A 21,593-nucleotide genomic window follows, 5' to 3' on the forward strand; every position below is an offset into this window, starting at 1 on the left:
TGCTAGTTTAGTTTTCCAGTTATTATCCTGTTTATGGTTTTCTGTTCTAAATAGGTACCCTTAGGTAGCTGTATGTTCCTATCAACGTTTTTTGGGGGTTTCATGGTGCTTTTTACCTTTTGAGGAGGAGTTCCAAAAATCTTGCCATGTTTGGTCTATATATGTTTGTGCGAAGCTTTTTGCTTTTTGCTTCTGTAGAACTATAGTTAAGCTTGATAGAGTTTGGATCTCCTTTGTTTGGTTTTTGCAACTTTGTCTGCTGTTTCGTTGCCAGAGATTCCAATGTGCGACGGTATCCACATGAGCTTGACTAATTGATGTGCTGTGGTGATATCGTCGATTAATTGGCATGCTCTGTCGAGGAATTGTTCCCTAGAGTGTGTATTGCGATTTTGGATCAATTTGATAACGCTTAGGGAATCGCTTATAATGACTGATTTATGTATATGGTTGTCTTTGATCCATTGTAGTGATTCTAGTATAGCCCAGAATTTAGTGGTGTAAATGGAGCAGTAGTCAAGTAATATGGATCCTGTTTGTATATTAAATTCAGGGATGACTATTGCTGCTGCTGTTCTTGGTGGGTTGTTTGTTTTTGTGTGGTTTCTTGTCACGTATACGCTGTGTCTGGTGACGTTGGTTCGGAAGAGTGTACTGGTGTTCTCGATGCGAGGGACCAAGGCTTTGCGACCATCGGGTCTGTGTTAAATGTGAGGGCTCTCGAGGGATCCTTCAACAGACTGAGAGGGGCGCACTAATCCAGTCCCAACCCGGCTTCATCTTGTAACAATTATAGCGTGACTCACTTTGCAAAATGGAGCAAGCATTGTATTGGATGTATATGAACGGAGCAAACCAGTAATATAAACATACACAAGGGTTATCCAGCATACCAGAAGAAGAGCCAACGTAAAACCGATTCTGAAACATTAAAATACCACGATGTCAAGTTTTAGTTCCGCGGCTAGAATTTGGAACCAAACAGACCATAGTGCATATTTGCCATCGGGATTTGCCATCGGGAGTATCTGAAAGTCAATGTTTCGCCCATAAAGCAAGTTAGACAACAAACACTGTTCTGTTTACATTTGCTGTAGTATTACGGAGATGGGAAAGTATAAAAAGATATATTATTTCCTTCAAAAGCACTTTTTAAAATCAAGCTATGTATTTATGGTTTAATACAATGTGTGCAATTAATATCTTTTCTTGTTCCTGTCTGTCAACATCGAGCATGAGTTTGGTTTCTGGAGATCAGTCGAATCACGTGAAAAGTGTATGAGCTGCATACAAAGTTTACACAATATTACTACAGAAATAATTAACCGAATAAGAATGAATACAAGTGATCTATAACATAATTTTATATGGTTTGCTCTGTTGTGAAGTATATAATGAAAGACAATATTGCATTAAGATATCAGGCATGACGTAGCGATTGTAGATGTAAAAATGTACAGTGAAAAACCCACCCCTTAGTCCACTCCAGCCTCATATATCTTCCCTCTGTTTCATGCACAACCTTAACGTGTTCTCGTCTGTGTGATCATCACAGCTTTACCGTTGACATGAACGCCATATTCACATTTGAAACGCGTTTTCCTTGGAACATAAATTCAAAAAAAAGGTGTATACTACTTCAAGAAATTCACAATGATATTTGTCACGGTAAATATTTGTTTCATTTCAATATTTATATTCAAGTAGTGGAAACTTTGCATATCTTAAGAGCACATTTAAACATTTGTAAGAAAATATTACTTGCGTTATGTACAAACTATCCCCGTGTCTCTTATTGCTTGTATCTAATATATTTATATTATAATCCTACACGAGATATCCTGTACTGAGCTGAATGATGATATGGAAATAAATAATTTTGCCTTCATTTGATTATAAAGCTCAAAATGTAGTACTTACATTGGTATAAGCTGTTGTCGTTCCCGAAATACAAAGGTTCTTAAAGAAAAAAAAATGTCATTATGATAAGTCAACGAAAATCAAGACCTTTGCTTTATAAATTAAAACTGCATTTCAACAACCGAAAACAATGCGATTTCTTACACCTATTTCGAAAATAATAATTGATAACACTTTGCACCTAGATGCACATATGTATGTATCATTTTGTGTAAACTTTGATGCATTTATCCTATTAAATAAAATAAATTCTTTTCTTTCCCGGTCATTATCCATCTAGGTACCATTAGGTAATATTTAAGGGACTACTAGAGGATCAATCTATCGATGCCTTTGCTTCACTGAAGAGGCAACTTCCATGTGGTTTTTGTTACTACCCCTTGTCTATTGCATATGTTTCAGTGTGGTGTTCATTTACTAGCATCTAAATCCTCCATGTTGATATACGAAGTTTACAAATGTCGTTCATTTGATTCTGCCTCATAGAAGTCATACACGTTTTAATTTCTTTTGAAATTGCTGTCATAGACCTACCTAAGCTGGAAATATTATATGAAATACAGTCTGTATCAAAATCAGTATAATTTGTAAAAATCAGCCAGTGAGTTATTTTCTTTTTTTGAGCTGCAATCGATGGAATATTGTTTTTCGTTAGTTCATAGACGACGACTTGTAGTTCATCCAGATCATTTGGGAGTTTCTGCATCTTTAATTAACATAACTGCTTAATATCTGTAAACATAAATCAAAGAATAAATAAAATCACAAGAATCAATAAAAAAAGCCATGACCAAATAAAGAGATAACGTATTATATAATAGTCATGTAATGATAACTCAGTAAAATGAGTTACATAACACTGTTTCAACGTGACTTGTATGGAAAGTTAATCACATTAGGTTTGGCAACTGGTCGTAGAGCGACCTTGCGAACTTCCATTGTGATAAATGTTTCGGTTCCAATGGCACTATGCGTTATGCATGGCGACCGACCGTCGCAATAAGGTTGAATGGAGATGTCTGCCATGTTTGACGCACGGATCATCACCTTCACCTTATCACTAACTATATATCATTGTTTAAATAAATTAACATAATTTCTACCCATATATGAGGACCCGACACTTACATCAGGCCTCATAATAGATAATGCATAATGATACACATTTGCCAAATTTATTCCATTGCATTATATGTATAAATTGCGACGATTTTTTCAAAAGCGAAAGTAAAAGTAAACCGAAAGTACGCTTGGTCGCTTACCAGTTGTATAGGTTTATTCCGTCCCTGATAATGACATTTAATGAACTAACAATCATGTATGTATTTTTAATGAATCAGCTTAGAATTCATACTTACAGTTATAGATTGCGACAATATTTCTAAAAACTAAAGTAAATTAAATCAAAAGTAAACTTGATTGCTTACCAACTGTGTAGACGTCCACCGTCTCTGATAATGACATTTAATGTACTAACAATCATTTATGTATTCTTAGTGAATCAGCTTAAATGATAAAATAAACAACACCAACACGTATGTGTGACCGGTTTCGCTTTGTTGCTTCGTAAGACTGAATTCAAGCTGAATTCAATATCATTGCTTACGTCATTTAATATATTATGTTTCTAAGTGATCAATAATATAAACAATATGACATAAACAAGATGACGTCATAGCTTACATTTTTAACCTAACGTTATTGTTTTTATTCTTTTTCTCTTTTATTCTATTTTCTTTTTCTTTTTTATTATTATTATTTTATTATTATTAGTGAATCAGCTTAGAACACATACTTTTGTGTATAAATTGCGACGATTTTTCCAAAAGCGAAAGTAAAATTAAATCGAAAATACACTTGATTGCGTACCACTTGTTACGTCATCGTTGCGACCAATCGCAACGGGCGTTACATATTGCTTGGGTCGACACCAAGTACAGAAAATACCGACTGAAATAAACTCATTTTTAACATGAGTGTGTGTTGGACCCATTCCCACTCATGAAAGCCCTTCATTCAGGTCGTTAGAGACATATAGTCCTACGACCTGACGGCTAAATTAGCAGTGCTCTTTGAGCACATAAACGCCTGGGGGATGTGGAACTAATTCCTTCCCCCAGGAACATTTAGCATCCCGCTGTGCGGGAATAAACCCGTTGCACGTGCCCTTCTGAGCGCACGTGACGTAAACCCAATCAATCAATTAATCAAAAAGTTGTATAGGTTTACACCGTCCCTGATAATGACATTTAATGTACTAACAATCATTGATGTATTCTTCGTGAATCAGCTTAGAATTTATAGGTATAAATTGCGATGATGTTTCTAAAAGCGAAAGTAAAATTAAATCGAAAGTACACTTGATTGCTTACAAGCTGTGTAGGTGTCTAACGTCCCTGATAATTACATTTAATGTATTAACAATCATTTATGTATTTTTAGTGAATCAGCTTAAAATTCGTACTTATGCTTATAGATTCCGACGATATTTCTAAAAGCTAAAGTAAAAGTAAATCGAAATTACACATGATTGCTTATTCGATCGATCATTTTGATCTTTATAATTTACTTAGATTTAAGAAGATACCATTTCCTTTGTTAGCTTTAGTTCATATGCTGTTAACTGTTCTTCTAATTTATCTTCGGTAGATCATCAGATCGTACGTCTTTTCAACTGCCAAATCCAGTCAAATATCATTACACTCGTACCATTATATATTTCAACATAATTATAACGATATTGCTAATACCTACCAAAGCGTCCTGAAACGTCTTGTCCTAGGCCAAGAAGTAATCTTTCTATGACTCACTGTACCATTATATGCCACAACGGTGAACCGGTCTAAACTAGATGTAAGAAATAAATAGAGTATAGGGGCTTGGAAGGTCATACCTGACTAATAATGACAAGCAACATTTTAGATTAAAACTTTTTTTCAGAGATTATCATATTTATGGTTTTACATAAATACATACAAGATAATATCTTTTTACAGACTTGATTTACGAACACCCAGTAACAGTAACACCTCTTCCTTTAGGCGCTGGTACGAAAAACAATATATCAAATAAAGCATTTATGCAAATACAATGGACAGGGGCGGTAGATAGTTAAGGGCAAGAAAGCAGCGGGAATAGTATCTCTAATTGCCAGAATTTCAAATGTTGGCTTATATGGCTAAATACCACTTTAACAAAGAATAGGTATAGAGATTATAAACGTGTTACACTCTCGTATGTGTCAACCATGGTAAACTTTATAGAGTGATTAAGTCAACGCAGAGAGCTCTGCGAAGCTCAATAACTGCTAAAATTACACATGCCACATTGAATCGTCGTACACTAAAATATAGGTGACATATGTTAAGAGTGTCCCTATTGTTTATTATTATAGCCATAGCACGCAGATATTTTCATTATTTCATAGGGTTGTTTTCTTCTTCTTTGTAGTTTACATAGAGTTTTACATATGAATTTCCTTTTGTTACGATTATTTTCTTTTTTATATGCTTTACTAGATCTGTAATTATGTTGGAGATATACAGTTTACTTGGTTTTCAGATGTCGAGCCACATAAATACAAGCGTAAATTTCCACAGATCTGCAAAATTCAGCAGACATCCCTCAGTTATATTGCTAAAAGTTTGAACAGCAATATGCGTCCTACCTTTCTTTCGCATGGATAAATTTTCCTACTTATGAGCTCGCTTTATCCGGTGACTGGATGATTCCTTTTTCTTGCTATTATTGTCAGCTTTGTTTTCAATACTGAAGATTTTTATAAACAACACTCGATACACAAACCTTTCTCCCTTTCAATGGAAAATGTATAATTTGAAATGAAGTGGTTAGAAGGAGCTTTTGTATAACCAGTTTGAGCTAGTAACTTAGAGCCCATAAAACTGCAAGGATGATGACCCTTATACCACATATCCCATCTATTAAATACACTGCATTACATGACAATGTTATTGTACGTGCACCTTATTATTGGAATCATGTTTAGATTCAGCAAGGCAGATTTTACTCAAAACAAGTGCAATCTTTTAGCAGACACCTTAGTGTGATTTATATTTCTTTCTGGCATGAAAGCAATTATTCTACATTGACTGTTTGATAAATTTGTATTAAGTGGCTAAGGTGATGTTTCCCAGTATGATTCAATGATACTTCCCTTTCCTCCCTTCCTCTCTCCCGGCTAGCCAGGAAACTAGCAGTGTTTGAATCATATATGATATTGCGTTGCTCTAGATCTGCGATAAAATTTTATCTAGGCCCATCCTTAATTAAGTGTATTAGCCTCCATTATATCTTTGTAAATTTAAATTTCCTGATCAATCCAATTTAACATCGTCATCTGAAGTGCACATTAACCAAACGAACAAAGTTTATTATTTGTGATATCTCTGCAGAAATGCCATCAACTTATATGTGCACTTGATAAATTGTTTGAAACGATTTCTACCTAGCCCACATTATACTGCATTATTTTCGGGGAATCATATGACCTATTTATATAATTGTCTAACATAAAACTAAATTCATTCACATGCTTCCCAAACTCATTCTTTTGTCATATATTCTCAGTTTCAGATTTTTGCATACCTAATGGCAATTATCTGCATCCCGTTAGTACAGTAAGCTTGTATGTCTACACTAAGAAGCATATTTCTCAAATCTGTTGTTAAAAAATGTCTGGGAAACTCATATCCGTATGTAACTATTACCACACGTTATCTTTCTTCCATACCCGGACTTGTTTAGGTCTTCATTAAGACTGACCTATTTACATTTATGATTGTAGAAGAGCATGTTGATAAATTACTTTCTCTGAACACAGCATTTCACATTTTCTTCCCCGTTTGAATTGATAAGCATTAGTTCTCTCCTTCTGATATGAGCATGTGCATAAAACAATTCTAATACCACAAAAATGTACTCAAATAGTAGTGAGGAAGTGTTTTGAAAAATTAAAATTCCTCTGCGCTACGTATCAAGTGTTAGATCAGATGTATTTAGCTACGCTTAAAGTTGGCTGTTTCGTAGGCCTAATAAACGTGGATTACTTTAACTTGACATGGATTTTGTTAGTTGTACCCTATGCACCCTATTATGCTTTACCGTATGTACCTTAACTGAACACTGACTTAGCCAAGAGAGATGAAAGTAATATAATACACAATGGTGCAGTACTTGCTGATGTCTTCGTACTCGTGTTGCTTTGTTTAGAATGTGTACTATACAAATATAACACAAGGATGTACATGAAGCAAACGATGAATCTTAACAGATCGATCAAAAACTAATGTATTCGACACAATGAAGAACAAAGTTGTTGCATATATCGGAATCACAGTAAATCACGTAAAATGTAAGATGTTTGCATGCAGGTGTCAAATTCTGTTTTACAGTAGAATTCCTATATCAAATAGTAAAATACATCCCTGTTAAAGCATTTCAGATATGTAAACATAGCATATCAGTCGAGTATATGCAGATTAGAAGGTCACAACTGCTTACAATTAAAACATGTAAAATCTTACCTTAATCTTCTGATGTGACGTACCTTTTTACAAATCTGTCACATTAAGGAAATTCATTAACACTGAAAGTTCAAAGTTTTCATGCTCCTTAATAATGCAATTTACTTCCACACAAAAAATAGACAGGATAAGAGTTTTCAAACCCTGTACAGACCTCAACCAGAAAAGGCAAGCACATGCGTTCCTGGTAAGTTGTTCGAAAACCTTAAATATAATCACTTCCCACATTTAGATCAAACACTGAAAGTTCAAAGTTTTCATGCTCCTTAATAATGCCATTTACTTCCACACAAAAAATAGACAGGATAAGAGTTTTCAAACCCTGTACAGACCTCAACCTGAAAAGGCAAGCACACGCAATCACGCAATATTGACATTTGCGAGATATACTAGGCTTGCCTTTTGTTATATTGGACTTTTGGATCAGTTGGTGAATATCAAAATAAAATGTTCATATTCTTAAAGATGAAAGTTACCAAATGTATGAATATATTGCAACTGATGTCTTCTTCAAAATAATACAACTTTATAAACTTACGGTATAAGACACAGTTACGAAAGAAAGTAGGAGGTACGATTAGTGTCACAATTGTCAACAACAAACAAAAACGACGTAGTTCAATAAACGCAAGAAGCCTATGACACTATTGCCTTTGCATTAGCCGACATTGAAAATGTACTCCAAAATGGCAACATACAGTACAATCTTTTACTTATAAAAAGATTTATAAGGATAGGTAATTTATTATCTTTAAAATGCCAATGATTTAGGAAGATTACATGCACCAAAAAGTGTGTTTATTGTTTAATGAAACATAATGTTTACGCGGTATTTCAAAATTAAATTACAAAACCTCCCATCACTCAAACATTGTACCGCATACATTGTAAACTTTTAAACGTTCATGTGATGCAAGAGACATATGTTATATATATATATATATATATATATATATATATATATATATATATATATATATATATATATATATATAAATATATATATACTATAGAAATAACATTGCATTTAAAGTATTGGTATAAAGCAATTTGATATACCGATACTACTGGTATATCAAATTATGATCCGCCCATGGTGCAATAATAAGTACGCATACATAAACAGTCTTGGAACTGTGTTGTTGGGTCTATTCCTATAGATCAGTGATGAATTTCCACTCATTAATAACTTGTGAGGTATGAAAATAAGGATAAAAAGTAATAATAATCCCCGTTTTCTAAATGAATTTAACATGGTACACATTTTAATCTCAATCCCTTCTTTTCCCGTTTTCCCCTCCCCGCTCATGCACATGGGACAATCTATGTCGAAATCTGGAGTGAGACAGAAACAGAAATTGGGCTGGATTAAAAAAAAAAAAAAAACTTTAAACTGAAATTGCACCAAGTAAGCTGTAATATCGTTCTTCATAACGGTATGTTTACACTTCCCTTGGGACCTATCTAAAGTGTTTATATAATAAATGATACAAAGTTGCAAATGCCAGTCGACACAGTAAGGTACATGTCTTTGTCACGGGGCTCAAATATGTAACGTATTTAAGGCTGTGTTGATGTTGTTGTTTTTTTTTTTTAAACCTATAATAAGGTTCTACACATCGAGTATTATTAATTAAAATATGACAATATCCAAAGGCCTCTCCCCATCCTTTTCCCCCGTGAACACCGTATCAAGATAAGGGCGAAAATCCATGAAAAGACGGAAATAGAGGATTTTCGCATATGTAATAACACGTCTCTGGACCTATGAAACATGATGGTAAATGTTAAGTCAAACCGACCAAAGGAAGAGAGAGAGAGAGAGAGAGAGAGAGAGAGAGAGAGAGAGAGAATTAAAAACAAATGTATGGATGGTAGTGATGTTAATTAAAGCAGAATAATGAATTAGATCAAGTTTAAATATATTTTGATATTTTAATTACCACTTGTTGGTTCGTCTTTTCGCTTAGATTCATGTATAAATCATAATCGATGTGAATAAAAATAGAAATTCAAATTGAAAACAACCAACTTATCAATATCAAAAGGTGATTGTGAATAGGCACAAAAAGAGCTACATTTTTTAGCTGACACACTCGGCAGGGATATGGGTTCATTCACCCAGTCATTACACAGTTGCCTCTCGTCAATCTAACTCCGTTCAAATGGCAAATATACGCATTTGTATGCTATATAAATAAAATATATGTATAGTATAAACGCTGTATCAATGATATACCACTTGTTGTATAAACGTGTCATTAAAAGCTAACTCAGCATGTCTCGTTTCTTTGTAGGCCAACGAAACTTGAAAACAGGTCCATTTCTTTCGTGAGAATTTGAATTTATTAGAGAAAAGACATCAGAGTATGTATAGTCTGACTAAAACATTATGACTTTACTTTGTAGAAAAGCGTCGTTAGTCGACATCAAAACACTACACAGCGCTGTTAATTAGGCTGTAAGACCTTGACGCCCACAACATAAATATCAGCGTCGTGGCGAGGTCTTACATGTATAACTAAGGTGACTGATGCGATATCCTTGCGCAACGACTCGACTTCCACTTGTCTCATATTGGAATTTCTAGGTCGATAAGGGTATCGAAAGCGTCAAGATTGACAAGGTTATCAACAAGCGTGTCACGGATAATTTGAAGCGCCGCTTTGAGACTAAAGATCTCTTTTTTTTTTTTATTTTTTTTTTTTTTGGTTCTCGAGCCACGGTGTACTTCTTCCCCGCTTAAATCGGTTGAATGCTCGTTTTTGAGACCAACGGCAGGGAGAAACTCAATATCCCTCACCAGTGTGGATGGGATCAGTGATTTACTCTTGTCGTTTTGTGTGATGACAGGATCGGCTTCCATCAACACTTTACTGCTTTGCGCCGGGCTTATTCGCTTAGAAGTTCAGCAAACTCTTTTGTTTTGCGGTATGCATCAGACTTGGTTAGGTGTGTCACAAACTCCCCTACACTTAGTCGAATACGAAAGAAAGGGGAGGGTGAATGTTTAGGACAGGCGATAATCATTCCATGAAAGATGACAGTTACACAACTATTACACTTACTGACATATTCGACTAATTATGCACACAAATACTCACTCACTCCTACTAATACTACCCTCCTAATGATAATAAAAAGATAATGAAATAACAATAAGATAAACAGAAACTGACTGATGTCCTGTTATTCATCTGTCTTTTTTAATTATACAGTTCTATCATTGCATTATATTAGAAACTCACAACAAAGTCAATTTTCCCACTTGTATTCTGATTCGAATATAAACGCACAGTTGGAACACACACACACACACACACACACACACACACACATATATATATATATATTCTTAACGAATTAACATCTAAACGTGGCCATAATTCAACACAATTTATTATTCCGGTATTCAACGTGGTATATTGTATATATTGATCCTCTCTCTCTCTCTCTCTCTCTCTCTCTCAGTGAGGCCCCTTTTCTGGATTCACGTACTCTACCAAACCTAACTATATATGACTGCTTTATATTCCCAAAACTCATCAAAATATGCAAGACATCTTCATTTCTACGAGGCACTGGTATCTTGCAAGGAACATGTTTTTCCTAAAACTCGCAACGTCATTATTGCTCATTGAGTATATCATGTATTCCATCTTGGTAACGTTGCGCTCAAACTGTTAACTGGACGAGTTTGTGTGACAATGTGTTGCTCTAGTTTGATTACTAGAGACATATCTTCATACTCCCACCCTACTGATACTTCATTCTTGCCGGTCTAGTTACATTTTTAACCTAGTTGAATTCTGTCCCGGTCGGGTCATTTTTCAACGGCCGCAAACTTTCACGTTAAAATCTGACCAATTTTTAAATGTCCTGTTAAATAACGACCCAGGTTTGGTGTTAAATTTTGACCATCGTTGAATTCTGACTCGGTCGGGATCATTTTTTAAAAGCTCAGATCGCATCAATATCAGTGCTGAGGAAGAAAGTGACTGCTAAATTCAATCCTTCAAAAGCAACTTCGAAGTCAAGCCGTTCTCATTCTCATGTCGGTATCGTTTCATATAACACAGACTAGGTAGAGGGATGTTTACTGTGTCAGAGCACCCAATGGATAGTTCCAATAGTGACAGATAAGCTCCGCCCACTTAGTTACTGTTGCTGTTTTTCACAAGCTATCGTGAAAAATGGCGGATTCACTAGAATTAGCTACAGATTCGATGCACGATATTCTCGATAATATTTCTAAAACTTTCCTACCTGATTAGAAATTTTTTTCAGATCGTATATATTAATGAATTTAGGATTTTCGATTATGAAAGTCAGATCAAAGTTGCAACGCCTTGCCTGAGATCTGTCTATAAGGAAGAACGAACATCATGACAAACTTGAAGACATTTTGCTAGACGGGGACAAGATAGCAAAATATTTCTGTTCTTGCAAAGTTATGCATACTTATTACTTATCAGAATTTCTAATATGGTTTCATTTAAAAAAAAAAATTAAAATAAAGCTTTCGTTATGTGTTTGCACCCGTTAAATTTATACAGTACATGTATAATTATCTTACAAGAATAAAACAAGCACTTTTGAAATCTAGAAAAAATAACTTATTTATGTTTAGGAAAACAAGTATTATAATTACAATAAATAAATAAACAATTGATTCAAATTTGCCTGAGTGATTGAATGGAATATTTTACGTTCTTTACGCCGCGTGAACGTGTCTCATCAGTTGGACGGGTCAAAGATTTTGTAAGGGTATCATTGATAAACCAGTAAATTTAAACTGTATAAGATCCATGTAAAACGATCATTTTTCTTAACTCCTTAAAAAGGAAGGCAATAATAATGACACATCCAAATAAGTCATTACAGGCAGGTTGACAGGGGATATATTTGCATCCGCTTTTACCTTTGTTTGTGTGATGCGTTTTATGTTACTTCATTGATATCATAACATTTTGCAGGTGTTATAAAATCAGTAATTTGCAGGAGATCAGTTTTATTCTCGTCAGCAAGACAGACATTTAATCAAAGGGCAGGACATAACTTGCTGTTGTTTATAGTCTCAAACCTAATACAGACGTAAGAAATATTTTATTACAGTTTCACCTCTTCATAAAGTTAAAAGATTTGTTTGAAACCTTCCGTTATAAAAATTGTATTCAAAATAATTAAATTTAACATTTTGAAATAATTGATGTAAATATCCAATTTTTAAAGTAAAAGGTGGCGTTTTGTCAGGCGGACATCAGTTATAATGCTTAATTTAAAAAATAAATAATAAAATCAGCACCGTAGAAGCATGATGGAGGATTCCAATATTTCAATTTAAAATTGTTTTAAACCAAGGTAACAAAAAGACAAAAATTAACAACAGGTAAACACACATTTTATATCCTGCATGTAAATTATTATTCAAATATGATATGTAATTCGAACACCAGCATACAATTAGCATAAAATTGTATTCAACATTTTTACAAGCACAGCAAATAATATCATTATTTAAAAGCAGACATTTCTCCATGCTGGAAATCGCTCCGGTGGCCAAGTGGTTAGAGTGTCCGCCTCGGATGCGGGAGGTCGTGCGTTCGAACCCCAGCGAGTCATACGAAAGACTTACAAAAATGGTACTAACAGCTGCCTCGCTTGGCCCTCAGCATTAAGAGGTTAGTGTTAGGACTGGTCAGCCTGGTGTCAGTATAATGTGACTGGGTGGTACATCATGCTACATGGCTGCGACATGATGCGCCAGTGCTAGTCATCACTATAAACTGCCTCGTTGCAGACATGGCAGCGATATGACTGAATTTTTTTTAAAACTACGTTAAAAAAATTCAAATTAAAAAAATTCATGCTGGTGTTAAGTTTGGGAACATGTTTAATTAAAAAAAAATTGTCCTCTTGAATTCGTTCATAATAATGACAATCTGTATCGCAGATAGCAACGCGTAACTATGCTGTGAAATCGATGCCTATTTTTGATTGGTCAATGTGCCCAGTTTGATTAACAGGCCGGAACTATCCATTGCAATGTTTGGGTTTTGTAAATGAAAGAGGGAAAGATCTGTTTCTACAGACACATGTTTATTTCACAGCATGCATAATATAGCTGACAAATTGTCAGACCTACATCTAGCACCTTTATATCTGTCTTATTTCTGATCTCTAAGCTGCCGATTCAGCAGTAGGAAAGTCTGTATTACCATATAGCACTGCTTCTAGAACAGTATATCCATCCTTTTCTTTCAGACTTAAAATTATTTATGTTTAAATTGAAAACCAGTTTACTATGTTTCGAAAGAATCATAATGATAATAATAATACATCTTCTAACAACAGAAATTCAGATAGTAGAAATTCATGAGTAGAATCAATTTGCTTCTTAATTTTCTGATATTATACAAAATGGTCAAAGTAGAACTGGGTAAAGTAGGTTTACAGTTCTCAAGGTCACGTCCTAATAATGTTCTGGGTTGTTACTGATGGTAGAGTTCAGCTTAAGCTTGTTCAACTAAATACGCCGATAAACCGTTTCATCAGCGCCGCCATTTGCTTAGTAGTGCCCGGATGTATTAGTAAACTTTCCAGGCTCTGTATAAAATGCCAGTAAACAAGAAGTTAACTTGTGATCTTGCAGTTAGTTCTTAATGAAAACAAACAACTTCATGATTTATGAAAATAATTTTAAATCGGTTTTAAATACCGTAGAAAAGCTATTTAGACACTATTTAGTATTTAAAAAATGGCTTCTAAAAGAAAAATATTGTTTTTGACTGAAAATGGCTGTGATTTGTATTTCATATTTCACTGATGTTAAAATTAGGTTTGGCGGGGGGGGGGGGGGCATTTTTATATAAGCATTATCTATAAATCAAATAATATTTCCAGCACACTTCAATTCCGCCTACTGAAAACACATTTTTTAATTAATTTTTTTCTTTTTCTTTGCCTAATCAAATATGACTCGACTTCCTACAGTTAAAGCTTCACAGCACATGTTAATGTCATTGTTTTACTCGCAATTCAAGAACTTGCGTAACTCTACAGTGTATGCGTGCGCACTTTGAAACTATCTGTTTATTGACATTTTATTATTATTACGTCTAGAGCTGCGGAACAGTTTACAGCTACAACATAGTACACTATTTATATGTAAAACATTATAACTACACAATGCATATGGTAAAGCGTCTAAACGTTTTGCATCATTTTGCACACACATAATCCTTCAGGTTACTCAAAAGACAGGCCCAAGAAATTTGGATAGCTTCTATCCAAGGTAACATGACACCCCAGCTGAATGGCAATCTGCTATCAAAATCTACAGCCCATGACTGTGTGAGTCTGGTCAGTTCTTCCTGGCGGGTGCAAACTACTATATGCTCGCGGTTATTAGTGGACAGAATGACCAAACATGCAATTGATGCAGATGTTTTCGATATAAAAACGTGTGTCGTTTGATACGCATTTCAGTCTACTATAAAGGCTTATTACTTCATGGGTTTTTTTTTCCCTGCCACATATGAAACTTTTAAATGATTTTCATGAATAGTTCATATAAATATTGTTACATCCCACATTGTAATTTGTTAGCCTCAAAGAATGAGGCACCTGCATTTTTTTCCTGCATTTTAATGAATGTGCATTTTAAAAGCCAAAAAAAAGTCACATAATAATTTTATAAATTCTAAGATGGTATAAACATGAATTTATGAAAATAAAATAAAAAAACATTTGCTATGCCACCATTTTTCACACATGACTCTCTTATACTGGATCACTTAATAAAACATTCGATTAGCATCTATTGCAGATTGAACTGAAAATTTAAAAGATCCAAGGAGTGAACTTGATATTTATTTTTCTTTTGATGATATGTACATGAAATGAATTGTCAAAATGTACATAAACAGTAAGTTTCGTAATTTTTAAAATCCACACTCTCATTAGACTCATCACACACACACACACACACACACACACACACATATATATATATATATATATATATATATATATATATATATATATATATATATATATGAGATTTTTTGCAATATCAACTTCCAGTATATGTAACATTTACTGTATATAACTGAGTATGATTTTGATTGTTCCTTAACATACGGAGCCAGGAACTTAGGTATGCAATACCTGCAGTCATCCGTTAGCAAGATAGTATTAGAGTAATCCCTAATATTTCTAGTTCAAAACGATACAAAACTGAGTTACAGTTTGTTGATCAGTCTCATGATATTATACTGACACAAATCGTTTAACCACGTTTGATACTTTCCTCCTGTAACACCAAATTGGCAGCTTAAGAACAAGTACAAACCAAAGAGTTCATTTCAATGCTCTACCTGAAACTAAATCACGGCTGAGTAATATAGGCTGTACTATTTTCTCTCCTAGATCTGTTGACTAATATGTGAAATATTTGACTTTTCCACTAAATAAAGCTTCATTATCAATTATTGTGACCATATGCATTCATAATTAAATATACAAACAACATTTAAGGTAAAGTCATTTCTTCTTTCTTTTCTTTCATTTTTATTGTGGGAGCACTTTACACACACATACCGTCAGTACGAGATAACGTTGCTTCATGAACAAGGCACGCAAATTAGTAAATCAATAAACAGGTATTTTCATGATACCGACTTTAAAACAATACAGGTGTAGATATCCGGTTTTGACTTGTTCAAAGGCTTAGGAATTGTTGGGGTTGTTGTTGTTGTTGTTGTTGTTCTATTGTTTAACGCCATTTTTTAGCACAAGATATGCTATACATGGCTGCCAGTATAACTGGTGGAGGAAGAACCCTGGAAAACCCAGGGAAGAACCACCGACCGACGAGAAGCTACTGGCAGGCTTTCCCACGTACCCACGCTAGCCGAGCCTTGGAGTCGAACCCACGCAGACGGAGGTGAGATGGCAGTGTTCCGGAACGGTGAACCACTCGGCCACTCGGGGCCCCGTGTGCGTGTGTGTGTGTGTGTGTGTGTGTGTGTGTTGCCACGAAATTGAGGAATTAATATATTTAATTTCCACGTAGAGGACGAACACCAATATTTTCGATGAATAAGAGACTTCAGAAGCCTCTAAGTCTCGTAATAAATCATATCAGCCATCAATACTATACAAAGTTCCAAAGAGCACACAGTTTTTGATGTTGTCGATGATTGTCTAATTTTTACAATGAAAGTAAACACAGATACATGTTGACTTCTTTGATTCATACACCATTTGTTACTCGTGTTTATTTCTTGTCTTTTTTTTAACGGGCAGAAACCTTGTTTGGTGCAACTTTATACCAGAAAAAGAATCAAAATAAATAATGTATTTTAAATTTAGCGAATAGCTTATGAAGAGACAACATTAATGACAAATATGTGCATATCTTCTTTGATATGTTCTTAATACACAGTTTAAATGGCAACACGCAAGTGAACATAACACTTTATGTCAGATACTAAATCAAGCCACCTCATACTTTTAACATCCATTATGCGAAGATATTTGGAAGGGGGTGGGGGCTGAAAATGACACTTTTCATATATAGTCCTTTCTACTTGTCGACAAGTTGACATTTCCTTATGAAGCGTTATCCCGCTGGTAGTCTCAGCAATATGGATAGTATGTCTCACCCATGCGGCAGCTAGGTTTGTTTCGGTGAAAATAGGTTTATATCTTCGTCTAATCTTTTCATAAAGAATTACATTGATATTTGTTCTTAAATTATCGTGTATTATGTATAACTATAAATACATAAAAATATTTAAAATATATTCTTATGTTACGTCTTTATGCTCTAATAAACAGTGACAAAGAAAGAGTGAAAACAACAAGCTTTGCAGAATTTAACAAGTAATTTATTTCCCTGGATAAACAATGTAAAAATGAAAACATAAGAACTTATGGTTTTTAGAATCAAATCCAACAATAATCTAAGAATAATTCACGAATTAAATTTTAGAAGTTCTAGTAATGAAATGTTCTAATGAATTTAAGTTCGAGTCCAGAAGAAAAATCCCAAATGGAACGCGATGACGTATATTGTAGCCTTTATAGTACAGATGTGTGTACAGTTCTTTGTGGATTCACAAACAATATTCCAGTGTTTGAATTTTGGAATAAACTTTCAAGAAATGTCTTTGTCCAATTATTATGTATGAGCATTCAAATATTTCCAGAAGAAAGAATTCATCTTTAAGGATTCAAATAATTTGAATTAAAATTTAAATGTAACTCCAAACTGGTCACAAACAAAACAAACACCTTAAGTCCCAGTTTCTAGAAACCCAACTAAAAAATTTCTCTATAAACAAAGGTTATACAGTCAAAAAAGACGCAAAATAGATACCCGTATGAGTTTAACGTCATCAAATTCCAGAACAGTTGAGAAGCTATTTACATGTCTAATGTCACGTATTCCCGGTCAGCCTCGATTTCACTATTATCATTCACACATTAAGAATGAATGTAAAACAAAAACAAGTTGTTTACTTGATTCTCAATCAAGGCCAAGAATTAGGTCAGCAGAAAGATACAAAGTTCTATTTTCAGATTTTTCAGCTGAACAGTCAGGACAAACTAATTTCTGGAAAATATCGATTTCCTAGTAAACAAAATTACATTACTTTGACATGTAATGAAATTATCAAATATACATAACAATATACGTGTCTCAAGAGTCAAAATATTGCACATATATCTTTTGCAGCTGCCCTATCCAGTGAAGTATAGTGACGGTTGAGCAAAATTGCATCGTCTTCATGCCAATGCGTATTTCAGTGTTTTGTGTATTAAGGCAAGTTATTATGTCTGTTACGTCTCATTTATTGAAGAATAGCAACACTTTTATTTCCACAGTGGTTTCAATAATGTATCCTATATTATCTCCAACGTCCATTTTGAAATTATCGTATTTGTAAAAATGGAGGACAAAATCTGTTGAAGTCTGCTGCCCCAGCAAGAGGCCAAAGGGTCGGTGCTCCATATGTATATAATCTTCACATTCAAAATGCATGTTACCGAGTTTTACAAATTATGAGGGATTCACTCTTGTTTCCTGTATGAGGCGGTGTCGTCAACCAAAGTACGATAACTCGAATGTAGAATAATAGGCAAAACGGATGCTATCTATTGAGATAACGAAACAAAATGTCACTTTGCACCGAATTTCAAGAGCAATTCGTACATATCAACTATCACATCTACATTTGTCTTTCTTTCTGTGTCCCGGATCCTGAGTTCAAAAGTCGAGGTAAACCATTTTTGTTTGCACTAAATTTTTAATATTTGATCTTCAGACTTTCTTTCAAACTCGAGCATCTCATTTGTTGCTCATTTTTATGTTTAAACTGTCTTTTGTCACTCATGTCCTAGGACGGGCAATTACGCTTACAAAGATTTATAGCGATACTTACCATGAATCATGACCAGCATTCTCTGAAAAATGTCCTTGATACTTCCTAATACCATAGATGTAAACGGATAAACATGTTAAGGAAAGAGATAAACGGGCAATTATAGAAGTTAAGAAGGAAATAAAACCAATGTATCATATGTGCTAAAGTTTAATAAAATGTATCAGATGATCTCATAATTTATTTACGCTTCTGCTAGGTCTTTATATAGTTTATGTTTGGAATTATTTATTAAGTTTCTTTAGTTTAAGTATTCTGTACAAAATCGAACTTTAAGAGAATACTATTATTTCCGTTTCGGAAAGGTGCGCGTATTCTGTTTTGACAATGAATTTGATCTGAGAGAAAAGTTATAAAAGGTGTGCACTTCTATCTGAGATCAATTAAATATATCACCTTAAAACAGTGTTTCTGAAGCTTATGCCATTAGCGCAAATTGATGTCGTAGTGTTATATTTTTAGTGCGAATTTTTAGTGATTTATTTTCTGTCACGTACCCCTTGTAACCCTTTCGCGTACCACAGTTGGTACGCTTGGTACGCATACCACGCGTTAAGGATGGATTGCCTTAAAATATTTATTAACTTTGAAAAATAGGAAGAATTTTGGAAATGTCGCCTTAATTAGTATTCGCTAACGATGGGAGAAAACACAACCTTAACACACGGTTAAATTTTTGCATAACAATATTTAATAAACACGTGCATATCTTGCATTAAAATTTGTAAATACTAGTATTCGGTAATATATAATACCTGTAGGAAACTCTTTGTGAATCAGTCAGCAAGGCAATATATACAATGAGAGCAACTATTCGGGTGACACAAATTTTGTAACATTAATGCTGCTGTCACTATAACGACTATCTAGTGACAATGAACTGTTGCCGTTATAACGGTTGCGCTGTAACACACACACACACACACACACACACACACAGACAGTGACTTGTCACTTGAAATTTGGCCATCATTTTATTCTGATTGGGCATTATGCACATTTTGAGTAAATAGACACACAGACATTTGCTTTGTGCCCTTTCAAGGAAAGTCAGGAACTATTTGAAATTTTGGAACCATTCCCACCCACATCAACTCCTGGCCTGATCCGGCCCTGATTTGTGTTGCAATACATTTGAGACAATGTAAAAATGATGAGTTCTTGGTTTGAATTCAGTATAAATTTCATTGAATGTCTTTATCTAAGGATGTTATCGTAGCACTATTACATTTCCAGAGAAGATAATCACTTGAATTCGATAATTTGAAGAAAATAAGATACACCCCAAGCGCTTCACAACATAATACAACTTAAAGTGCTAGATGTCAAAGCACAACTGGTAAAATCCTCACAGTCACAAGATAATATAGTACTCTGCTTGACCTCAAGTCACAATTTGCATTTTCTAAAAACAACCATTACCTAACGGAAAATAACCTTCTAGAATGATCCAATGAGCCTTGTTTATTTACAACTTAATAGCCAATAAAATTCACTTAGAAATCTCCAAAACCCTGACCCTGATCAACATATTTACTCCTTCATTGTTTACCTGAATAATAATCCTGATAATAAGTTGATACACATAGAAAATAATGAAGCTATTATTAGCTGTTTACATAAATGAATTTAACAAAGGTCAATTAGGTCAAGCAGAAATGAACTCAATTTTGGACAAGGTCAAGTCCAGCCAACAATGTTACATTACAATAACAAGTAATGAAATTATTTTTTTTAAACTAACAGACCAGCAATTAAATTAAATATACATAATAAACTGGAACGATCATGTTTCCAAGGTTTTGTTTCGTTTGTGTGAATGTTTCCAATTTGCAGACTCTATCGACTGATAACATGTTGAAGATCCTGGTCGACCAAAGTAGCTATCTTAATGTCTTCAATAGTCATAGCTTTGGGAACAGGTATAACGGTACCAATTATACAACCCCAGGTGAGTAGCATGCTACAGTGATGGTTCTGGACCACATTTTCAGGAGGGGTCACTCCAATACATAAAACGGTTTGGTTCTGGACAAAGTTTTTAAGAGTTGGTCACTTTAATGCATAGAAAGGTGTTTTTATGGATGTATTCATGCGCAGCAAAAAGGGGGTTATTTTGGACCACTTTTTTCAGTGGTGTGTTCAAGCGGATGGATGGTTATGGGCCATGGGATGAAAGGTATCAATAACAAAGGAGAGTTTATACTCAGTGTGCGTGAAAATGTATTAGAGGCATAAAATGATGGATGTTCGAGAGACATCATTATTTTATCTGCGACTATGGAAATAATTGTGGTCGGACACACCAAGTGTCCCAGTAGAGTTGGCTGCGACAGCGAAGTATGGCTATGAGGATATATTCAAATGTTTTGATAAGGCTGTGGCGTTTGTAAGTCGTGATTTTAGTTATATCCCAGAGATGGCATTTTGTGAAGTGGACATAGATGAGTATGAATATGGTTAGTGGAGAGGACCATGTCACACAGCCACCACAGACCAGCGCAGAGATATAAGTTACAGTACCATATCCAGAATAAGTTAAAGCTATTTAATCTATCATCATCACAGCGAGAACCGTTTTGTCAGTTGCTTAACCTCATGAAAGAGCTTAGCATACAGGTCGTCCGCAATTTATCAAATTTATTTGTTTAAGCGTATTTTTGAGGTGATAAGATTTCCA

At 34.4% G+C, this 21,593-nt stretch overlaps 1 protein-coding gene across 3 annotated transcripts in view; it reads right to left on the minus strand.

Annotated features, from left to right (window-relative positions):
* Window positions 1–21,593, minus strand: part of LOC149802289 (uncharacterized) — a 41,099-nt gene that overhangs the window by 11,374 nt on the left and 8,132 nt on the right. Inside the window, exons 1-3 of one of the 3 annotated variants that reach the window (XM_089956716.1) lie at window positions 5,588–5,606; window positions 4,675–4,767; window positions 1,921–1,959 (exon numbers count right to left, since the gene is read on the minus strand). In XM_089956716.1, the coding sequence (XP_089812842.1) occupies window positions 1,921–1,922 (2 nt within the window). In that variant the 5' untranslated portion in view covers window positions 1,923–1,959; window positions 4,675–4,767; window positions 5,588–5,606. Of the gene's footprint in view, window positions 1–1,920; window positions 1,960–3,347; window positions 3,467–4,674; window positions 4,768–5,587; window positions 5,607–21,593 lie in introns of those variants that run through there. The other 2 variants (XM_089956715.1, XM_089956717.1) reach the window with 2 other exon arrangements.

Source organism: Sinohyriopsis cumingii, chromosome 4 (assembly GCF_028554795.1).
Source record: "Sinohyriopsis cumingii isolate HCF-2022 chromosome 4, ASM2855479v2, whole genome shotgun sequence".
Taxonomy (NCBI): domain Eukaryota; kingdom Metazoa; phylum Mollusca; class Bivalvia; order Unionida; family Unionidae; genus Sinohyriopsis; species Sinohyriopsis cumingii.